Here is a 22,052-nt window from a genome sequence, read left to right as displayed (position 1 = left end):
GGTGTGTGTGCGTGTGTGGTTCTTTTTTAAACCCAAAGACTGCATCATCTTTCCTCTGGCTATTTTAGCACATCTTGAACTCAGTTTGATGCTCTACATTGCATAAGTTTCATCAGTGTGATCTTTATATAATACTTGTGTAGCTAAGCATCCTTCAGCAACTTTAGCGTAGCACTAGCATTATGATCACACAATACAAGATGTTAACTTGCCAGCACGACACTTTAGGATGCTAACATGTAAGCAAGAAGCTCATGTGTTGCTCAATACGGCTGAAGCTGATGAAGGGCATCAAGCAACTTTATGCAAATTAAGCTGATCGCTGATCACAGTGAAAACTGATCAAGGCAACGTGATCGAGAAAGATCATCAGCCTTCTTTGTTATGCTGTCATTCATGATTCCACACCCATCTACCCTGATACCACCCCCCCTGTGAAACTGTAAAAAAAGATGTGAATCTGACAACACAAAATCGGCAACTGAAAAAAATAAGACAAATATTGAAATATATATGAAAGTGAAAATTGAAACAATTTCAGAACCATATATATATATATAAACTGAAAAAAACATTTCCTGCACTTATTTATAAGTTTTAAACTTCTCAGTTCATAACCTTCTTTTGCATATGGGTAAATGACATTGGTGGACAGTGTTAAAACACCCATTACCACCTTTAAAACTGTGAGTCAAGTTAAATGCTGTGTTTACTTGTACCAGGTTTCTGCTCGTGCTCATGGGAGAAACAAACTGTTTGTACATTGCTCAGAGGATGGATGATATTTTAGTGAACTGTTGCACACTCAGGCACTTTGGCAGCTTGGCAGAGGACACACTGCGGAACTTGAACCCCACTTCCTCTCAAGCTGTGATCAAAGGAAAGCATTTGCTTGTTGACAAGCTAATTAGCACATAGTATGAGTGCCACTCCAGGATCGTGCTAGTAGCTGTATGTAGTCCTAAAGAGACTGGATGGTCTTGGCTGGGTTCACTTCCTCTTTGATGGGTTATGTTTGAGTCTTGCCAAAGCAGGTAATGATACTACACTGGCAGTCATGCAGCACACTGCTGTGAGTGTTCCTCCAAGTCTCCACCTTCTCAATGATTAAAATTAGTAACTACTTCTTGATGAAGACACCTGAATGATCTGATATTTTCAAACATATCAATATACAGAAAGGGAAACTCAAATATAACCTTTCCTCAAGCCAATGACTGGACAAATATCTACCACTCAGGCATTCATTATGACCAAAGGCACCACATGAATAGTGTCAGCTCAAATCTAGCTGACCCACTGCAATATCTCAGCTAAAGTAAGCGATGTGTGACCTTTCTTGTATCGTGACTGATATTTAACAACCTTTACAGGGTTTAGGAATCAATGGTCTTATCTGCCATGCCTTGTTGTGGCTAGGGTCTAATGAAACCAACTGACTCTGAGTTTTATCTCTGTTTTTGTAGAGGCAAACACTGAGCATGCTTTCATTAAGAAGAAGGGGTCAGAAGTGTCCTCACAGTGTCAGAATGTGTGCTGTGTGGATTGTAATAAGAGAGGGTAGGGTAGTTATTGAATGTGCTTTACAATGTGGTATTCCCAGATAATTGGACTGACCTGCTGATCAGCAGAAAGTAAGACTCAAAGGGAGAGTTTTCCATTTCCCAGAGCAACTGAAGTACATGCAATATTTGGGAAAGACAGGGGCATGCTGGGTAAAGTCGATCACTATTCAGTACTGTGACAGGACTTATTATAAGTCCATGTAATAAGCATTAGTTAGTACAATAAAGTTTTAATAACAGCATCATAAACATGTTTAGTGTTAGATTTAGGCTTTTACAATAACCTATAAGAAATTTGTTAACAACCTTGATAAAAGTCTTACCAAAGGGCTTGAAGCCATGTATTCCTGCTCACACCTACATTTCTATGTAATTTGTTATTTACTTTTTATCAATCTTCGTCAAATGTAGTGCTCAAGATGGGGGCTATGAAAAGCAAAGTCTGATAACAATAAGTTGATAAGAAGTGCATAATAAAGTGTTTATTAACCTTGACAACACATTGTTCTCACTTCAAATCTGGTAGCCACAAAAAGCTTTGTTAATTGTTAATAAATGCATAATAAAGAATGTATTAATCTGTATACTTCTATAAATGTGTTCACAATGCTAATATAAGCAAATATAAAAAAAACTTATAAGACTTTTATCAATGACTTTTATCAATAAAAAACTCATTTTTTATTTGTGCTTACAAATGTCTTATAATGTAACTATAAACATGTTTATGCTATTATTATTAACATTTATGTAGTCTAGTTAACACATTATAATGTAAATAAAGGAGCATCTTATAAGAATTTATCAAGACGTAATTACCTTCTAACGAACACTTATTACAAAAACCTTAATATAAGCCAATGATTCAATGCAGCCAGTATGTGGTGAACATCAGGGAGAAAATGAACTGAAAGAAGGACTAAAAAGAAGGAGGGATTCAGATAGAGAGAGAGAGTGCATCTATCTTGCCCTCTCGGCCAAATGAGGCAGACAGGAGTGAACATTCCTGGTTGTTTTCCAGAGATAAAATTGCAGCACAGAGGAGTGGAAAGACTTAAAACGCTGCACTTCAGAGGGATGAGCTCACTCATTTTCCCCTTGTAGGCCTCTGGCCCACATTCAGTACAATCTGAAGCTCACACACATTAAGACTAGACTCATGACACATGCAAATTTACAAGCTTTTCACAACAATAAACATCACAGGACATGCAGGAGTCTGCGCACTTCTCAAATTAAATGGGCTGTTTTCATCCTGTGTGTTTGTGCAAATTGCCCATATGCACATATGTAAGGCTGGAGTTGATCATCCAATAAAGGAAACTGTTTGGTCAGCTCATCATTAAACATTAATTGCAAACATTTTTAATTTTTGTCTGACCACAGTGATCCCTTGTGGGTCATTTTATGCACTGTGCAATACTTCAATGTGACTCAGTACCACTTTACTGATGGTTATCGCTTGTTCATTATGCTTTTTGTAAGCAGTTCTGATGAAGCTCTAAGTGCACGTTTTTCTGTGGAGAAGAGACAACGCAGGACAGGTTCATTCATGAAGCAGCAACCCTGAAGCAGCTATAAGTTTTGTTCAAGCTAATCTCTCTCCAGTATTTTTCAGGCACTGCCTGTTCTAGTCAACAAACCAGCCTAATCTGCAATTTCTTAAGGTTACTCATCAGAACTCAGCCTTGTCAGTCTGCTGCCGTCCGTTTATCGCTAAGGGTCTGTCTTAAATTCTCTAAAATAAAAAATAAAAACACAAATATGTTGTGCACTAGTAGGGGCAATCTGGTTATTGTCAAGAAGGTCAATGATTATGGTCAATAATCATTGAAACAAAATCAGTGTATTCTTCATACACGTAAAATCAGGGCACCACCCTGTCACCAGGGACCAGTAGCCAAATTAATGAGTGGGAAATAACAGTCTCGTAAGGATGGATGAAGGGTAAATCTGAGCACTAACTGTTATGAAACCAGCTCTTATCACAGGTATGTTCACAATAACCACAGACAACGACAAGTTAAATTATGACAGGTTTTACTAATCAGCAACAACCATCCCGAGATAAGAATCACTTTGTAATCCAAGTTTATCTACACAGATTCACTACTAACTGCAATGGGTAACATGGCTACAGCAGTGAGGATATATCCATACATGTACATATATATATAGGTGTACTGGTCAGGGAGAGAGTGTGTGTGTGGGAATGAAAGAGAGAGAAAAAGGTGGCGGAGTCACATAAGTGATGTCAACAAGAGCCAAGATGACAGCAGAGTGACACGCGGAGCATGTTCCTCGGAGCCAATATGGCGGCTGCCCACGTGATATGGCTTACGTGGCAAGCAAAAGGACAAAGACAAAGACCCTCGAAGGTCATGTGTCTCACAAGGAGATTCGTGATTGCGTGCTCAGGTCTTAGGGCAGCCTCAATGTAAAGGTGTGAAAGTGTGGGGGGAAGAGACAGGGATAGAAAGAGAATAATGAGCCCAATAAAGACCACCACCTCAGTTTTGAGTCCCACACTATCACCACACAGTAGCAGAGTCAGTAAACTGAAGTTTATATGGCCAGTTATTTAACTGGTATGTGTGCTCACTGGACTGGTAAGGGTGGCGATCTTTAACACAATAAATGAATGCAGCACTTGCAAGTTACAAGTCATAAACAAGTAACTATAGCTTATCCTAATAATGCCTCTGCCCAGACATAAGTCTCTTATTGTTGAGTGCTCTGATTCTTCAGAGTTTGAAAAGTAATAATCTGCTTGAAGGTCCACAGCACTGTCCAGGACGGGGTGCTGACGGTCCGTTACCTCGCTCCTCTGATGCGCAGTATTGATGTGTTCCTCAGCGGCAGCGGGGAAATTCACCGGTGAAGAAAATAAAAACTAACTTTGTTTCGTCCCTGACAAAGTTGGCGTGCGGTCCTTGTCACCGTAGATCAGATTACCGTAGAAGGAAAACAAAAAGGAAGAACAAAAAAAAAAACACAGCAGTCTATTTCTCAGCCCGCGAGCTGAAGACTGTGACCCGGGATTTTAAAAGTGATGGTAGTCAAACGTATGAAAGCGACCATGTTGTAGAAAACCTAACAGTCCTCCACTGTACGTCGTGCGTATAAAAGCAACATATGAGGGTTGTGGTACCTTTTCATTACCTGAGTGACTTCAGACCCCTGTGGAAATGGCTGAACCACAGCCAATGTCCGTGCCAGGTCTGTGTTCAAATTCTGATTTTACCACTAGGTACACGTCATGGGGGGGAGTCTCTAACGGTCACTCTGGTTCAGGCTTTTGGGGGGACATGTAGGCCTCTCTATTGTTCTCCTAAGCACATGGTCAGAGATCTACATGGTCAATGAACCATTGCAAACAAAGAATTATGACTCCTCTCCTCCTCCTCCACTCCTACCAACTCTATGGAGCATTTTAACATATTTTAATTCATTGTTTACTTCTGCCCTGCAACTTAACTGTTCACTTTCACTTCTCACATTAACCCTTATTTCCAGCAGCAGCTACAAAGCTCTGATAAACCTCTTGCACAGCACTGTCCGTCATCAAACAGCGAAGTTAGCAACTACCTGGAGAAGAAAGTGGAGCATTTAGCATATTGAAGCAGACATTTTTCACAGAGGTTTGTGCAGACTCAAACAGAACTTGAATAAGAGTGAATACTGGATAAGTAAATAGACAGATGTTTGCTGACATGATGGCTACAACAGTTTTACAAAGATAAGTCACTGTTGTGTTTGCCGCTACTTCTGGAAACCATCTGGCTGAAAAAATAATGCAAAATTTGTCACATTTTCTATGAATCAAACAACTCTATTTCCCGATATTTCATTGGTGTACACCTAAGTAGGCCTTTACTTGTGATATCCCATTCCAACATCTTTTTTCCACAGTCATTGCACTGTATTAAGAAAGTCTTATAATTGCATTTTAATCAATTTCCATTCCACTGTCAACTGTATATGAATCAATACTTATTATTTGGATAAGTAAGATACTAGAGTTTGTAATCAGCATCATTATCAAAATAACATTTATTCTCACGTCCAGACAGCATCATGAATATCTGTTTTTGCCAAAAGTTGCTTGTCTCCTTGAACTTCTGTTTCACTACAACAACTCAGTGGCACCACAAAACATACAACTTAGCTCACAGCCACACCGAAGCGAAGTGAGTCAAAACAAATCAATAAATAAATCCATTACTTCAGACTGCATAGGGTCTGTGGTGAAAAAAAAACAACAACAGCAAAAAAAAAACCCATAAAGATATATCAGCAAGATTTTGCCAAAATACTTCAGGAATTTAATTTAACTATGGGGACTGGTCTCTCTGCCTGATACTCTGCAGAAGTGCCTTGCAATCATTCAGCTTGACTCTTCAACACTAGTTTAACTTAAACCTGCTTCCCTGCTGTAATGTCAGCAAATTACCAGTAAGTTGAGATTTGGATGAGTCAGACGAAGTGTGATAGTGTGTGTATGTGAGTGTGTGTGTGTGTGTGTGTGTGTGTGTGTGGTGCTTGCTGTGACAAAGTGTTATAGCTGCACTTCAGAAAGCACTTTCTTCCAACCACCTGGGGAAAGGACTCAGGGGAGCTGCAAGCTGACTCAGTCTCATCTGAAAAGCTCTGACTTGGGTCTCCCACGAGGGACCCCTCCCCAACCTCCACAAACCTCCCATCAGAGCTCCACGAGCTATGGAGGATTGCTCGGCCCCCCCCCCCGAGTGATATCACAGAGTCGGCCCTTGAGAACACACTGACAATGTGATGAGTATGACTGAGCAATATAAATAAATAATGCAACAACAAAAGAGATTTCCCTTCACCTCTCTCTCTCTCTTGAATTCTTGTGAGCCTGTTTCTATCTGTCACACACATGCACACGCGCACACACACACACACACACACCTGGATACAAATAGAAACATTTGCACATTCTCTCAGACAAACTGCGGTTTCAACAAGGTTGCAATCTCATATATGCACATACGGACAACATCATAAAAACTCATGTTTCTCCTGCACAAACACACAGAAACCCAGAATGATTGATAGCTCATGAAGGGAAACACAACCGCATATAGCAAACACACACGCCTCCTTGCCACAGCCTAACCTCACTGCCATCTACAGCCACCAGCATCAAACGCAGATGAGCTGTAATTACAGTCCATTTTCATTGCAGTCTTGTCATGCATACAGAGAACATACAAAAAAATACACACACACATACACACAAACAGACAGGCACAGTTCCGTCAAATTCAGATGGTTTTCAAAGCGTGACGAGTTGGTCAAGCACACAACCCTGAACTGATACTGTGGGGAAAAAAAAGAAGTCTTTTTGACTTGTTTTAGCATTTAAGTGGAGATACATAGGACTGTTCTGAAAAGGAATTAGTTGGGAGCAATTTGTGGTTTGTGGCCATTTAAAATTTTTCATTCACAACTTCATTAATGTTGGATAAATAAATTAAGTAGAGCTCCATAGTGGCTATAAACATGATCTAGTTATTTCTTCTTCCATCCAATTTGGAATAAATGTTCGTTTTAATCTTACTCTGAATCTTATTTTTGTTAAAGCAGTAGTTTGACATTTTTTGTAAATATGGTTATTAGCCGGCAAGCAGTAGAGAGTCCAGCCAGAACCTCTAAATTTGTTTTTGTAGGATGATGATGGTAAATCATGAGTAGTTAATGGGCATGAAATGCAAACAAATGTTTGTGATATGTAAAATGCAAGGACGGTTTGTGTTAGGGTGATCCTTTAGGGCTTTAATGTTGCTTGAATGTTTGCTATGACAATGACTGGATATTCAACATGACTTGACTTCACTATCCTAGAGAAAAATATCCCCTGCTGAGGGGCAGATTTGGTTATAGGCTAGATGTTTTTCCATTTCCAAATGTGTGCAGAACGATTTTTCTGTTAAAGTAAGACGCTTTCTACAGCAGGGAACAGGAAACTCACCTTGCTCTGATGTCAGCGTGTCACATGATCCAAAGCTGAGGGCCAACAGAGTCAGAGAGCAGCAGAGAAGCCACATGGTGTCACTCCTCTGACAGCACCTCACCTCACCTCACCTCACCTCAGACACCAACTGAAAGATGAACAAACAGAGGAAGAGAAAGTCAAAAAAGTCAAATCCTTTCCACATTTTGTCAGTATGCCACCCAACCCGCTCATTCGGCAGACAGCTGCACATTATGCTTGACTCCTAAATAGACGTTGATGTATATTTATGAGTCAGTCACAGTTGATGTGTTAATTATGTGGTATGATGCAGGCTTTGTTAGTGGCATGTGAATTAAGCAGAATGTCCCTCATTAAGGAGTGTAACTCTATAAAGTCTGATCATAGTCATTATCCTATCCATCTGGTTGGCCTTTGACTGGGCAGATGCTACACGCACACACACACACATGCATGCAAATATGTCTGAGAAAGTATGCTTAAGCGCACACATGATCATGTCTAGGATATTGTTTTTTAAGTTAGAAAAAGGATTAGTTTAAAAAACATTACATTTATATTTATGTATATATACATCTGGAGATATATCTTGATGGAGAGATAGATACAGATATATATATATATATACACTTGTGCAAACAAATAAATTGTGCATAAATGCAACATAAAATGCACAATACAAATGATTTACATGCAGGCTGGTTGGTCCAGAGTCAACAGACAATGGGGCCAAAACACACAAACACATCTGGAGACTATTCCACTGGAGCCATGGTTGTGTTGCACCAGATGCTTCCACGTGGCCCGAAAACAAGCACACACACATACAGACGTGTTCCATTCATTTCCTGGAGGCTTAACTACCACCTAACCATAACAATAAACATTACTTGCCTAATCCTAACCCTTACCTTAACCTGACCCTAACCTCAATCCAGCCTTAAAGCAAGTCTTCATCCTAATATTTAATGATTTAAGTTTTGGAGACTTGCATTTTGGTCCACACAATGTGACTGTGTAAACAGATTTTTGTCTCCACAACTACAGGAATATGCATACACACCCACCCAAAAACACACACACAACTGTGCACAGATTAAAATGTGTGCCATGTCTAAACAATCACGATATTCAGTCCCCCTCTTACTACAACTCCTTACTCATAAACACACACAAGAATGCACACACATAAGCACAAGCCACTGCGGCCAACTCTGACTCGTATAAACACATCCCAGCTGACCTGGACTTGCCCTCAGCATGTGTGAGGACCCCATAACTCTGCAGTGTTTACAGGTACAGCAGGGCCCTCAAGGCAGGCAAGCGAGCAGACTGTGTCTCTGTACACACACCTGTCCTGTCTGCCAGGAGAAATGACCCCCACACTCCCCCGGGGGTACACAATGTGGCACTCCTGCCCGGCCGAGGACACGGTGTGAATACCATCTAGCCTGACCTGACTGCCTGCAGCTGTCTGCTAACAGACAATGTGGTGGAGGACAATAATTCAAATTATGTTCTGAAATAACAGGGACAGCTTGACATGCCTCACACTGTGAATTATACATTCTGTTTTGGGCGGGAGTGGTTGCTTCCTTCGTTTCTCACATTTTAAAAGTCTAGGTTACCATTTTTTCAAAAAGAGCAAGATGCTTGAAAAATACTGCATAATTGTACTGTGATACAATTCATCTGTGTGCACAAGTGTTGACAACATGGACGCACACGGATTCTTTATGCAAAGCAGCTTCAAGTTAAACAGCAAGAAGAGTAGTTTAAAAAACTCTCCTGCAGTTGCATGGGTGGAGGGTTAATCAAAGCCATAGATGGCTGAGTCTGAGTACTATAAAACTGCAGCCATTATTAAAGGCTTCATGCCACATGATCATAATAATAAGAAAGTTCACACAGTACATAATACAGAATGCATCACAGCCGAGGAATCACAGGCTGAAGGAAAAGTTACAGCTCATTGCTATTATTGTCTGGCCATAATCCAAAACAATTTAATAGGCTTCTTATTATGTGTTGCCATGGACGTCTCTCTTTCCTCTTTATTCTTTGCACTCCATCTGCAGCTTCTCGGCCACCCAGCTGGCTATAGCAGATAAAGGCAGTAAGGGGTTAGGCCACTGGGCTTGGCGACTGGGCTGGCCATGCGCCCGGTAAGCAGGACTGGTAGTGATCAGGTCACAGAGTACAAAGTCAGAACAGGAAGGAAAACAATGACATATTTGAACGTCTTCCAGCACTACAAGCCCGACAACTAGAGCCGGACAGAAGTGCCGACCGACATGCAAGTTTTGTTTGTTTCAATTTATTTACAACAATATGTCTCCTGAGCTGCTCAGTAGTCAGGAGACACCAAACCTATTGCCTATTTTCTTTTTCTAGTACAGTGATCAGTTCCAGTACGTTTTATGTCTTGAATACATAGACAAAAGCGGCAGTGATACTGTCATGTAGTACAAAGGAGGTCATTTGTGCTCAGTGCTTGGAAATTTTTGTTGCCGCACATTTCATCATCATTGCCACTGCAACAACTGTCCCAACACAAGCATGTATAGAGCAATACACTCTGACAGAGTCAAATGAAACATGTCCTTTCTGTGACCAAACAAGAGAATTGCTTTGACGTGGGCGATCAAATAACCGTAAAGCAGTAGCCTACTGCTTAGATTACTTTGCATCTGTTTAAATGGGATGTCGCAGCACAAACGTGTCAGTCATATGATATTTGACGGTCCACTGACTGTCCAGCCAAGGTCTTTCTGCAGACTGCAGCAAGAAAACTGATGGACAGCTCACGCTATGATATGCAGGGGTACCTGCTTCCAGTCTACATTGCTCTATCTCAGACAAACAAACACACAGTCAAAAGTAGCTTTGGAGCTGGGCTGTGAAAATGATCTTCTGATCTGTCTGTCAGGTTGTGATCCTGACTGAATCCTTGAGAGAAGGTCTTTTCTCCGCAGAGGGTGTAGGTAAACTTAAAGTGGACTGGGATGCAGCCCTAAAAGACAAAAACCTACATAAATAAGTAGGTAGACGTGCACGAAGGCATTCATTGGCATACAAAGACATGATGTACAGCATGTGTGCCACAGAAGTTAAAAGGGGCAAAGATACAATACAACAAAGAAACTCTTAGTATTGCTGCAGGAAGTAACTATCATGTTTTGTAGTGCACATCTGTAGAACATGTTCGTGTACACAGAGCTAACAGACTGTGGTCTGTAGAGAAGGGCAACAGCTGTCTGCATGCAAGTCTGCGTTTATCTGCATGCTCTGAGCAAAATGCTTACACCAGCATGCTACCACGCTCAAAGATGACATGAACCTTGTGATGTTTAGCGGTTCTAAAATAGCTTAGCATAACTTACATTATTAGCATGCTAACATGCTTACTAATTACAACAGGCTAGGTGAAAACTTTGCTACAGGAAGTTAGTGCTTCACAATAGTAATTAGGATTCATTCCTTGGGAGCTCTGACAGACTGATAATGCCATCCATAGAGTGATGATGAAAAAAATGAATGAAAAGAAAATAAAAAAATAAAAAATGTCTGCTGGATTATCTGCATTAGTCAACACACATCAGACATTAGTATGCCGCCATCTTTACAGACACTCCATGAGGTCATTTTTTTCCAGACACTGTAGGAGGTATCCTATTTCTGTTCAATGTTTTTCAACAGTCAGCAGCTTCTCTTTGCTGTAATTCAGATGTCATCATTGCCATAACAGCATGTACACGTACACACTTGGCTCCTGGAACTTCAGATGTGCTCCAAGCCAAACCTGAAAGTGCATTGCAGGCCTGTTACAACAGGGAACAGAGAGTGAATAAAAGTAACTAAAGATTCCCTGAGGCTTTGGTAGATACTCCAGATATCCACTGACCGGGAGCAATGGAAACTTGCAAACTAGCAGAGGAGCCTCATCACTCACAAAACAGACTGAAGCAAGTTGTTACTAGTCTTACATTCTGGGCAGTGTTCAAGACCTTTGCTTAAATATTTGTGAATGAGAAAAGGAGGGTCTGAACATGAGCAGCGAGTGTTGAATACATACAATCCTCCCTGTGCTTAGTGCTGCCTCAAAGCTCCACGGCCATGGACACTTTTAGTCCACTTACATAAGTAATGATGTGAAGTGACGCCAACTCTGACGACATGAACTGGATTTTGCCGCAAGCCCACGTTATGCATGGCTGAGTCAGCCTTCAGCGGTCAGATGACCCGCTGCCTTACTTCAGCTTTACTTCACATTTCTGATAGCTTTATGCTCATGTCACTGACCAGAATAAGCAAAGAGTCAAGTGGATGATACACTTAGCTGCAGGCCCATGGCAAAGGCTAGAATTGGAAGCAGTAGGAGAAACTGATACTGCACAGCCCACAGCTAAACACTGCATGCAGAGCCTGCAACAGGTTAGGTAAGCATGGACACCAATTTGTAAAACTTACTAATTTTCCCAGGGTCTTAAGTGTTGCTGTAAGGGAAAGGGAGAGTGTCAGAGGAGACACTACATACAAGGGTATCAACACTTTTTAATGTCCAGGGTCTTTGTGTTTTTGTTGAAATCACCTCTCGAGAAAAGATCTGTTGAGTACTACGAGGAAGCAAGAGAGAATGACGCCTCTAATTACTGCGATAAATCTTAGCGTCTCTCAAGAGGCAGATGTTTGATGAATTAAACATATGACTGTGGGGGTGGGGGGAGGGCACACAAAACTTTCAAGAACCTCTTACAGGATGAGACAGAAAAACCAGCAAACAAGGGATGGCTGAGTCATGAGGAAAACAGATGTGACCGTGGCATTCAAACATCTTTCTTTTGCTTCTTCCCAGGTAGAGAAACAAAGTTGTTAAATCAGTGCAGGACTCTGCTCAGACATTACTCGGCCTGCATGTAGGAGATCCAGAAGCAGTGCTGCTCGGGAAGCTTTTCCCTGCCACAGGGGTTGGATGCAAGCCACAAAGATTTACAGTAACAACTCAGCCTGTGATGTGTTGCATTAAGGCCTGGCTTAGATACGAAGGGAAAATCTGCATCACTTTTGCCAGCAGCTAGACCAGCTAAGTGGTTTAAAAGTTTCCTGCAAAACCCAGCAAAGAAATAAAACATAATTACCATGTGTCAGGCCTACTCAGCAGATGTAACTTTAATGTTCTCTACTGGGAAAGTTTATCATCATCATCATTTTATGGTATTTTATCTCCAAAAATCATTGTGCTTTACTTTAGTATCACAGAAAAATCCCACAGGGATTTGCATTGTATCTGTGATGTTTAGTGCAGTGAGTTTGTGATATTTATTTACTCATCTGCTGTAGTCAAAGTACTGCCAGGTAAACCGTATTAAGCAATCTCAGCCTACTGCAAACCTGTTGGAAAAGTTTTACTGCAGTCACTTTACAAACTCCGCTCTTACTTTAACTTACTGCCTTTGCTGCAACGTTGCTCAGAAAACAAACGCTTTTCTACGTTTCAAGCACCGCTAACGCGTCCATAAAAGTCCATAAAAGCATACCTTCAGCTACTGATAGATCCACAAATTTGCGACCTCATTAATCCGTAAATGAATGCGTGTATAAATCCGGGGACCAGATTGGAAGTCTTGTGTTGCGATGCAAATGCAATTCAAATGTAATCCAGTGTGGCTTTTTTTTTTTTTTTTTTTTTTGTGTCCCCCCCCCTCCTGACTTTTTCTTTCTTGAGGCTTCTTCCACGGAGAAAGGAAAGAAGAAAAAGTTACTGCAGCGTTGTCCGCGTCCAACTTTTCCCCTCCCCTCTCTCTTTCCCGCTGCTGAACACTCCAACTCCCAAGCCTCTCTCTCCCCACGTCTTTGCTATCTCTCTCGGTTTCTCCTTACTTCCCGTGTATTTCTTAACTCCCCCTCCGCTACTCCTCTTCCTCTCTCTCTCTCTCTCTCTCTCTCTCTATGGGAGATCCCGTGTGGTGACATCAGCTTGTCCACAGAGCTGCAAAACGAGCCCGGGGCGTCTCTCTCACTTCTCTCCTGAGCACTTCCAGGCCTTCCCTCTTTGCCCTCTATTCCCCTACGATGACCATCACCTCCTCCTCATCCTCATCCTCCCTCCATCTCCCCCTCACCTCTCGTTGTTTGATTCATGCCTTACTGGAGGGTAAGGAAGACTTGTCTCCGTTCTGTCTGGGTTGAAGCGCTGTTTTAAAACATGAGATGGGGATAATGGCAGCAAGGCTGGTGCGTTATTGAGAAGAATTTACTCCATTAAACTTAATGAACTTACTCATCATACTTACCTTTGATTGACGGCCAGGTCCACAGCTTCCATATTGTTTTATCACTGGGTTTTATTGCATCCAATCCATAAAGTGGCCCTCAGTTGCAGCTCCTGACCATTCAGAAACACTCGTCGTAATAGCCACATAAATTTCACCTTTATTGTCAGTAAGTAAATAGTTCAGGAGGCGAATAAATATCACTTTGGCATTTGATTTACGTGTGCCTCCCTCCTTGCTGAGGCTGGATAGGCACTGAGGAGCACTCCCATCTTCAAGATATTTATTTCTGTCCTCTGCTCAGAGGTCAACTTCTCTGTCATGCCATTATCTTTCCCTATCAAATTAGCTTTCACCTCTAGCTCAGAATGGGTGTAAATAGTATAAGGAATGAGACTCAGTGCCTCTTTTGACCTGTGTGTGAGCGGAAGAAGTTTGTGCTTCCTCGGTGGCCTCTGCAGCTGCTTCAGTAAGGCTGCAACCTTTGAACTACATGTTCACCAGGATGTGAACTTTCTGAACTAACTGATTCGGCCACTGCCTGTGGGTCATCTGTGTTTGTGTGTGTGATGGTGGCACAATAAGTGGAAGCAAAGAAAATGCGAAAATATAAGCACCCCTGAGTAGTTTCTATGGAAATTTAAATGCCAGTAGTTTGCTTTAAAAACAATAACAATTTGAATTTATGTGGTTTGAATTCCCTCTTTGAAATTTCAAGTGTAGCAGGCCATGTCTAATGCAAATTCGAAAACTGGACTTTGCTTTTGTGTTCACAAATTCTGACCAAAAAATTCAAGTGCCTGGGGTTTGCAATTCCTAATCTGAACATATCTTTCTTGGCTCCTGTGACTGAGTACAGAATGAACATTTTGAAATTGTTTGAATTTGAATTCTTTTTTATATATGTATAATTTAACCCAAATTTTTGGATCAGAAATTAATTCAAATAATAACAAAAACAAAATAACAATTGTGCAGTAAAAGCAGCTAAGAAAGGTGAAAGAAGAATGTTTTGCAGGGATGTGACATAGCTATGCTGGTGAAGTGGAACTTGTGGGGGTGTTGGGTGGATACCAAGTTAGGATGCTTGAAATGCGAGTGATTGCGCAATGCATGTTGACAGATGTTTAACACATTTGCTACTGCTAAATTTACTTTTGCACACTTTACAGATCACCTCGCTCGGATCCGCTGCACTGACTGTTTGATACTGCCAGATAACACACCTACCGATGGAGGACCATCACTAGGCTCACCAGCATTCTCCTTTATTTTGTTTTCTAAACCAATGTTGGAAAATAGGACATTAGGACATTATCATTGGGAGGACAACAAAAAAGTTGTCAGAATGACACTATTTCCTATGGTGGCAACTATACTACTAAGTTAGACATTTACAATGGAGCTAACTATGGGGCTTGTTTGTGAAAAGCAAACTAGCTGTATAAGCATAAATATACTACGTTTTGCTTATAGTTTGTGCTGCTCCTTTTCAGTTTGCGCGTTCTAGAATTTGTACAAAAGAAATATTTATAAAAACACATTATTTGTGTTTGGCAGATACCATATTCAGACTTGGCTCCACCCCTACTCTGTCTGAATGTGGCACAGGATGTGACAGAATGGAAGTATTTGACAGAAAAGAGAGCAGGTTGGGATGGATTGGCACATGCTTTTGTCCAGACTTTTATGGTTATCAAATGATGCAGTGACCTTAGTGGTTACATTTGTGGTTTTGAATGAAATGTTCAGTAACTTTTGGATAAGTTGCCATTAGATTCCATTCACGCTGAATGGGGATAAATTGTAATAATATTTGTGATCCTTTACTTTACCTTAACTTTTAATCTCATGCTATCATGATCATCATATCATCATTGCAATTTGTGCAACACATTGGTTTATGAAAGAATACTTGCAAAACTAACAGGAGTCCCATGTCAATGAAGACATAAGCATATTGCTGTTCACATTTAGCTCAGAGCAATGTTGCGAACTTGAATTTTCTCTTTGAAATTTGTGGACCTCAGAATAAATACTTGTGTTTTTTGGAAACTACAGCTTGAAATTAGCAACTGGAAAACTCAAATCACCACAATTTGAAGTTAATAGTTTACAAATTAAATATTTTAATGCTAAATATTTTGTGGTATTTCAATTTCACAATCCTCTATTACAATTCACTATTCTCATAAGATTCCAGCTTGTCTCATCCCCACACGACAAATACCGTCATTGTGGCCTGACATCCAGATTCAGAAGATACTCTTGTGCATCTGGATGAGATGCACAAGGCTGTAATGTACCTGCATTGAAAACATGTCTGGGTCAGCATCAAATGATCAGGACAACTGCAAAATAGTTGCATAGCAACATAATAGTAACGGAGTTTGCAAAATGAGAGAGTCCCAGGAGGGGCTGAGGTTGGGGTTTAGTTGTGGATCACACGCATCTTTATCTTAAACCTAACGATGTAGTTTTTGGGCCTTAAGTTAAGCAAAGTTGTGTTTCTTGTTAAGCACATGTTAGAAAGGCTTTCTGGCTGGAAGCCTTTCCTTATGGACCCCAGACACTAAAGGTGGATTGAAAATTTTTTGAAAAATCACAATTTGACAGGCTTTTTTTTTGCCTATATTGTGTGCTGTATTAAAGGTTCAATTATATTGAATGAAAAGAAAGGATGCCTTCCACAAAAAAGCCCTTTGAATGCATTTCCCTGACTAAATGGTAAAAGAAACCTCAAAGCTTCCATAGATACAGCTATCCAAAGCACCTATTGCACTAGAATATGCCCCTCTCACATGAAAACATTCACTCAGGTACACTTCCTCTTTCCTGCTTGACAAACATTCTTTCATCATAATCAATTTGTAGCTTTTTGCTTGATCCACTTTGTCATCATCAATAAATGTCATTGATTGAGAAGCAATGATAAACCTCTCTGCCATAGATTTCCGCTTTATAGTGCTCAGTTCAAAGCTTGCCAGTGTGGAGGAAAATTGCATATAATAATTACCAGACTTTTCCTTCAGAGGTGCTATGAGTGTTTGTATGCGTGTGATAGGGAGAAAAAGAGAAAGGATTGACAAGAAAGATGCAATTATTTTGAAGGTCTCTGTATTATACATGAAAGGATGCTGTTTCTGAAGCCTCCTGAGAGCTACATACAAGTAACAGATTTGTCTTCGCTTCCAATTCTTCACAGCTTCTCTATGCATACAAGAAAATCAGGCCACGCAAAGGCATGCAACTAGAGTTTCAATGAGAACTGATGTAAATGCTCCAGTTCACATGCATATGAGCTATTCATACCCTTGTCTGGGGGGACTAAATTGTGATGACAACCCTGAGAGACATGGTCATAGATGCCTCATCATAAAAAAGAGGAAACAAAAAACAATAAAACAAAATAAAAGATTGCCGTGAAGGATAGACGACTGAGATATCATCATATAAATTCAGGGCCTTGGGGGAGGTATGGGAAGATATTGGGTTTGTCTCAAATCAGTCTGTGCTGTTGTTAAACAGACTGACAGGGAACACAAAGCTCCTGAATATGGCCTGTTGGTGACTGGTCTGGTCCAGCTTTTACAGGCTCAGTGTGTGCATGCATATGTGATGGTGTGAACTGTTACAATCCCACATACTGTGCGTAGCGTGTGGGTTTGGCTGAGCTCCAGATCATGGCAGGGGAGCATCTCTGAAAAGGAGGATCAATGAGGCAGTCAACCAGCATAGTATGGTGGTCTGATAACGTTCCATGATTTACGAGATGAGAGGCCTTGCTCCAACCAGCTTTATTCTGTCAGCACTCAATGTTTTGCCTTACCTTCTGTTCAACTTAAACTATGCTCTGCCCTTCTTTTTAATGCACCTGTTCCATATTGGCTCATAGAACGCAACTTTCAAAATTAAGTAGGTCTTTGCAATTTAAGCTCTCTCAAGTTTCTCTAATTAAAAATGAGCAGAAAGGCATTTCAGTCTGATTACAGCTGAGGACTCTTGAGCTATCTGTTGCAAACAAACATAAAAGTATCGATTTTTTTTCTACGGGACTTGAAAGGATGGCACCTGGTGTAAAGCACTCTAGGGGTTACTCCAGGACTGGCCAGACTCTCGTCACAGGTACCCCTAGTTAAGTTAGAGGCATCAAGGGAAATGGGGTCCATATGTGTGTCCACATGTTCCTTCTCTCTATCCAAGTCTCTCCATCTTCATTTTATCCAGCTCTTCTCCTCAGCCCTCCCTCATCCATCCTCTGCTAAGCTCACGCCTCCTGCATCCTATCCTCCACTACCTCCTTCATCAACAGCTGTAGTCATGTTAGAGGAGGACTCCACCCCGCCCAAACCCCACCGCTTTTTCTCTCCCTCAGTAACTATGTGAGGAGAGGGGAGAGGATGGATTCTGGCAGTGTCTTTATTGGCTCAGTTTTTTCCACTGCATGCTCCCGTGCTCCCCTAAGAGGATGAGGGATGGGGGAGCAAGGAAGCACTGAAAGAGGGGAGTAAAAGGGATGGGTTTGTGGGTGTAAGGGTGGGCGAGGAAAGAAACATGGAGAATGAGAAAGAAAGAAATGAACATTGTCTTTTCTTTTCTGTAACTTTTTTTGCATTTACCTGCAAGTTGCAGTCAGTGAGCCTTTACCCATGCAAAAATCAGATGCACACACACGCGCGCACACACACACATACAGCCAAAGAGAGGATACAGTCAGTGCACTTGGCAAGTCCCCGAATCTTTTCTGCAGACAGAAGAGTGGATTCTATTTCAAGCATGAGTGCCGATATAAATCAGTCAATCAATGAGGAAAGAGATAGCCACAAATACTTATAGAGGGCAGTGGCACAAAACACAGTCTAGCACACAGTGCTGAATTAGTGTTAGGGATAGCCATTAAAAGCCTCGGTACACTGTTGTGTACGAGCAACTTGGCTTAATACCCAACACTGACTTTTGCTGACTGATAATGTAACCAAGGCTTCAGCTTAGCATGAATAAAACAGTGTGTGTGTGTGTCTTTGTGTCTGCATTATTGCTGCAATAAGCCATGGAGAAAAGTCAAACTGTCTGGCACCAAACTGAAACACTCCCGCTGCTGCAGCAAACCGACAACTTAAGTTACAACATCGGCACACAATGAGCGTACTTCGGATTTAAGACTGAAGCAAGACAAGACAATACGTCAATAAAGTCTAATTTGCCTGTCGTGAGACTGGGGGGAAGCAAAAAATAGAGCACACTAAAAAAAAGGAATGGAAACCATAAAGAAAAGAGTCAAGGAAAGTTTCTGAGGGAGATGGGCAAGGAGACTTGGTAAGAAGAAAAAGTGAGATAAAGATGGAGTAGATTATCTCTGCCACATCCTGCACCATGACGACAAGCATGTGGAGCCTATTTGGCCAACTGACACATATTCCAACAAAAGCACTTCTTTTTTTTCCCCTCCTGCTCTCAGTCTTTCCATCCAGATGAAATGTTCGAAAGGCAGAGAGGGGGGATGGGACTGTGGAATATGCTGACACAGGCTAATGAATAAGAGGAGGAGAAATACAAAGAGACACAAAGAAGAGAGAGACCAACATGCTGTGGAGAGTGGTGTAGGAAATACAGTAGCAACAGCAGTAGTTTTCCATTGGAGTCTGAAAAGAGTTGGCGTCCTCCCCTCATTTGGAACATGGGTGGTCACATGATCACCAGGCCACGTTATCCAGAAGTTTATGGGAGCTCACTCCTTCCAAGACTTTGGAAGGGGAGGGCCTTTCTTCTGGCCAAGTTTTCCGAACATGCTGCAGAAACCTAACTTGCATCCCACAGCATGAGGAATATATTTTCCACATTAAATGTAACACAGAAAGCTCTCTTGTTCAGATTATTCCCTAAATCAGAAACATTGGTGCTCTGCTTGGCCTCGAATATTTCCAATAGTTAATCCACATGTGTATCTCTTGTATGCTTAACTTCTGCATGCATGTTTTTACATGTAAAGTACATGTCAATACATGTTTGTGAGTGGCTATATTCTGTGTAGTTTGTTTCATTCCTGATGTTCACATTATTGTAGGCCATCCAAATTTGTACTCAATCACACCTGCGCAGTCGCTAAGCCAACAAGCCTCTACAACACTGTCAACATTGTGCTGTCCAAAACACACATTTATAGAAGACTGAGTCTGCTTATAGATTCATTCATATTCCTGAGGTTGAAAGAACACACACCAGTATTCCTCCTCACACTGTAAAAAATGTGATTTTATGTAATATTAGAAAAATATTTGACAAATTTTTCCTAAAACAAGACTAAGCTTACATGGTAGAAGATCTGTGAGGCTGTACAAAACTTTGAGGTAAATGCTAAGGCTAGTACGGCAACATGCTCAGAATGACAATGCTAAAATGTTGATGTTCAGCAGATATATTATTTAGCATCTTGTTTTAGCCTGTTTAAAGTTGTTAATTCACTCTGAACGTAAAATACAGCTGAAATTGGTGGTTGATGAAAAGTAGGGGATCTGAAAAAGTCATTTGGATTTATCACCAGGGTATCATTTATGTGCAACAGTGGTGGACCTGCTGACCAGCAGTCTAGCCAACCAACAGACAAACTTTTCCATATCCAATTGCATTATTCAGGATTAATGTAATCTATGCATTTTCTATTTTTTCTTCCTGTCCTTTTTATATTTCTTATGAGGAAACTGAATCAAAGAATGTGAATAACTATAGCTTTTAGCTGATTCAACTGCACTCTCAAGTTGCTTTTGGTCAGTAATTATAACTTCTGGTGGAAGTGAATCTTTCTAACTATTCTGTCATCTGAGGGCCAATTCAGATTCAACTTAAACAGAGTAGTTAGTTTCACAATCATTATCATTAATACCTCTGCTGGTTCCTTGTCAACAAACATCCCTCTGAGGAGCAGTGCTCTCAATCAGTACTTGAAGTTAATCGATTATCGTGGACATGCAAGAGAGCGAAGCAGTTCGGGTGAAAAAAGCCCTCTTCACTTTGCAGTCTCTGTGGACCCAGGAAGGAATGTCGTTAGTTCAAGGGCTGGAGACAGCCAAAGGAGCATTAAGACTTAGCCAAGGTCGACTGTTGACACTCACCTCATAATTGCCCAGGGGCTGCATGGGCATGCAATCAGCTTTCAAATGTAAAACTGCACTTTAAGAGATTACAGAGACACACCTCGAATACTTATTACCATTTAGCATCACCCAAGATTTCCCTCTGTTTATCAGCTCAGAAAGTTCATTCGGGCAAATGTGTGTGCACACGACCTAAACACACATACACATGCACACAGTGTGGAGCACATGAGAAGCAGATACCACAGCAAGTATCTAACTCAATCAATATTAGCGTGCTTCATGCTGTACATGCTTACACACATGGAAGCTTGCAACCCCCCCCACCACACACACACACACACACAGAGATACAGGGTGTTTATGATCAAATCAATACGAACAATATCAGCATTGTGTATTTCAGCTGTAGCCGCAGTGTCTGCCATATGCTTGACTTTTTTTATTTGCTCTATTAATCCTAAAGGGACTCTGAACTCCTCTACAATGCCTACGGAAAAGTTATATTACAAGTGAAGACTCTATAATCGCCACTGGCATATCACTGTAAGTCAAGGTGGATGGATTTAGAACCGCAATCAGCTACTGTACTTCTTTCAGATGTTAATACTAGTCCACATCTCTAAAAAAACAGACATTGGGAATGTAAATCAGCCTCGAGTGGGAGGCTTTTAGGCTAATCGAACTGTCCGCCAGGTAAACGAAGCACACTAGGAGTTCAGGATACTTCTGTCAGCCGATGGTGGCAGGTTTAATGAAAGCGTTGGCTCATTAACATAGGGCTCAGACGGTGGCCCTGTGCTGTCCCTTCCAGGCTCGTTATCTCAACAGCAATCCACCACGTCCATGGCTAATTGGCTTCAGCACGCAATAAAACTTCTAACATTTTGAGAGATCATTAGAACAGGTTTGTGTTTGGAGCTTGCAAGAATGTTATCAGCAGGTCTGTCGATACAAAGCATTAGATAGCTGTGAGTTCACCTGATTTCTCCACCTTAATGATGGATCTTGCACAAGGGCAAAAGTTTGAGTAACAAAGTGATGGAGACACAAACAGGAGGAGGTGCGGCTGTCCTCTCAGCTTATTCTATCACCGTGTTACATCTCACTCAATCTCACTTTTCTG

At 41.1% G+C, this 22,052-nt stretch overlaps 1 protein-coding gene across 7 annotated transcripts in view; it reads right to left on the bottom strand.

Moving 5' to 3' along the window:
* The window catches only part of col16a1 (collagen, type XVI, alpha 1), a 67,875-nt gene extending 54,429 nt beyond the window's left edge, over positions 1 to 13,446 (bottom strand). For 4 of the 7 annotated variants that reach the window (XM_046416722.1, XM_046416728.1, XM_046416727.1 and 1 more), the window contains exons 1-2: positions 13,101 to 13,445; positions 7,561 to 7,690 (exon numbers count right to left, since the gene is read on the bottom strand). In XM_046416722.1, coding sequence (XP_046272678.1) covers positions 7,561 to 7,636 — 76 coding nt within the window. In that variant the 5' untranslated portion in view covers positions 7,637 to 7,690; positions 13,101 to 13,445. Of the gene's footprint in view, positions 1 to 7,560; positions 7,691 to 10,435; positions 10,577 to 12,033; positions 12,060 to 13,100 lie in introns of all 7 variants that reach the window. The other 3 variants (XM_046416726.1, XM_046416723.1, XM_046416724.1) reach the window with 3 other exon arrangements.
* Between the last annotated feature and the right edge of the window lie 8,606 nt (positions 13,447 to 22,052).

The sequence above is a fragment of the Scatophagus argus genome, chromosome 17 (assembly GCF_020382885.2).
Source record: "Scatophagus argus isolate fScaArg1 chromosome 17, fScaArg1.pri, whole genome shotgun sequence".
NCBI lineage: Eukaryota > Metazoa > Chordata > Actinopteri > Scatophagidae > Scatophagus > Scatophagus argus.
Note: the sequence above shows the minus strand (reverse complement) of the source record. Positions and strands in the feature narration are given on the sequence as shown.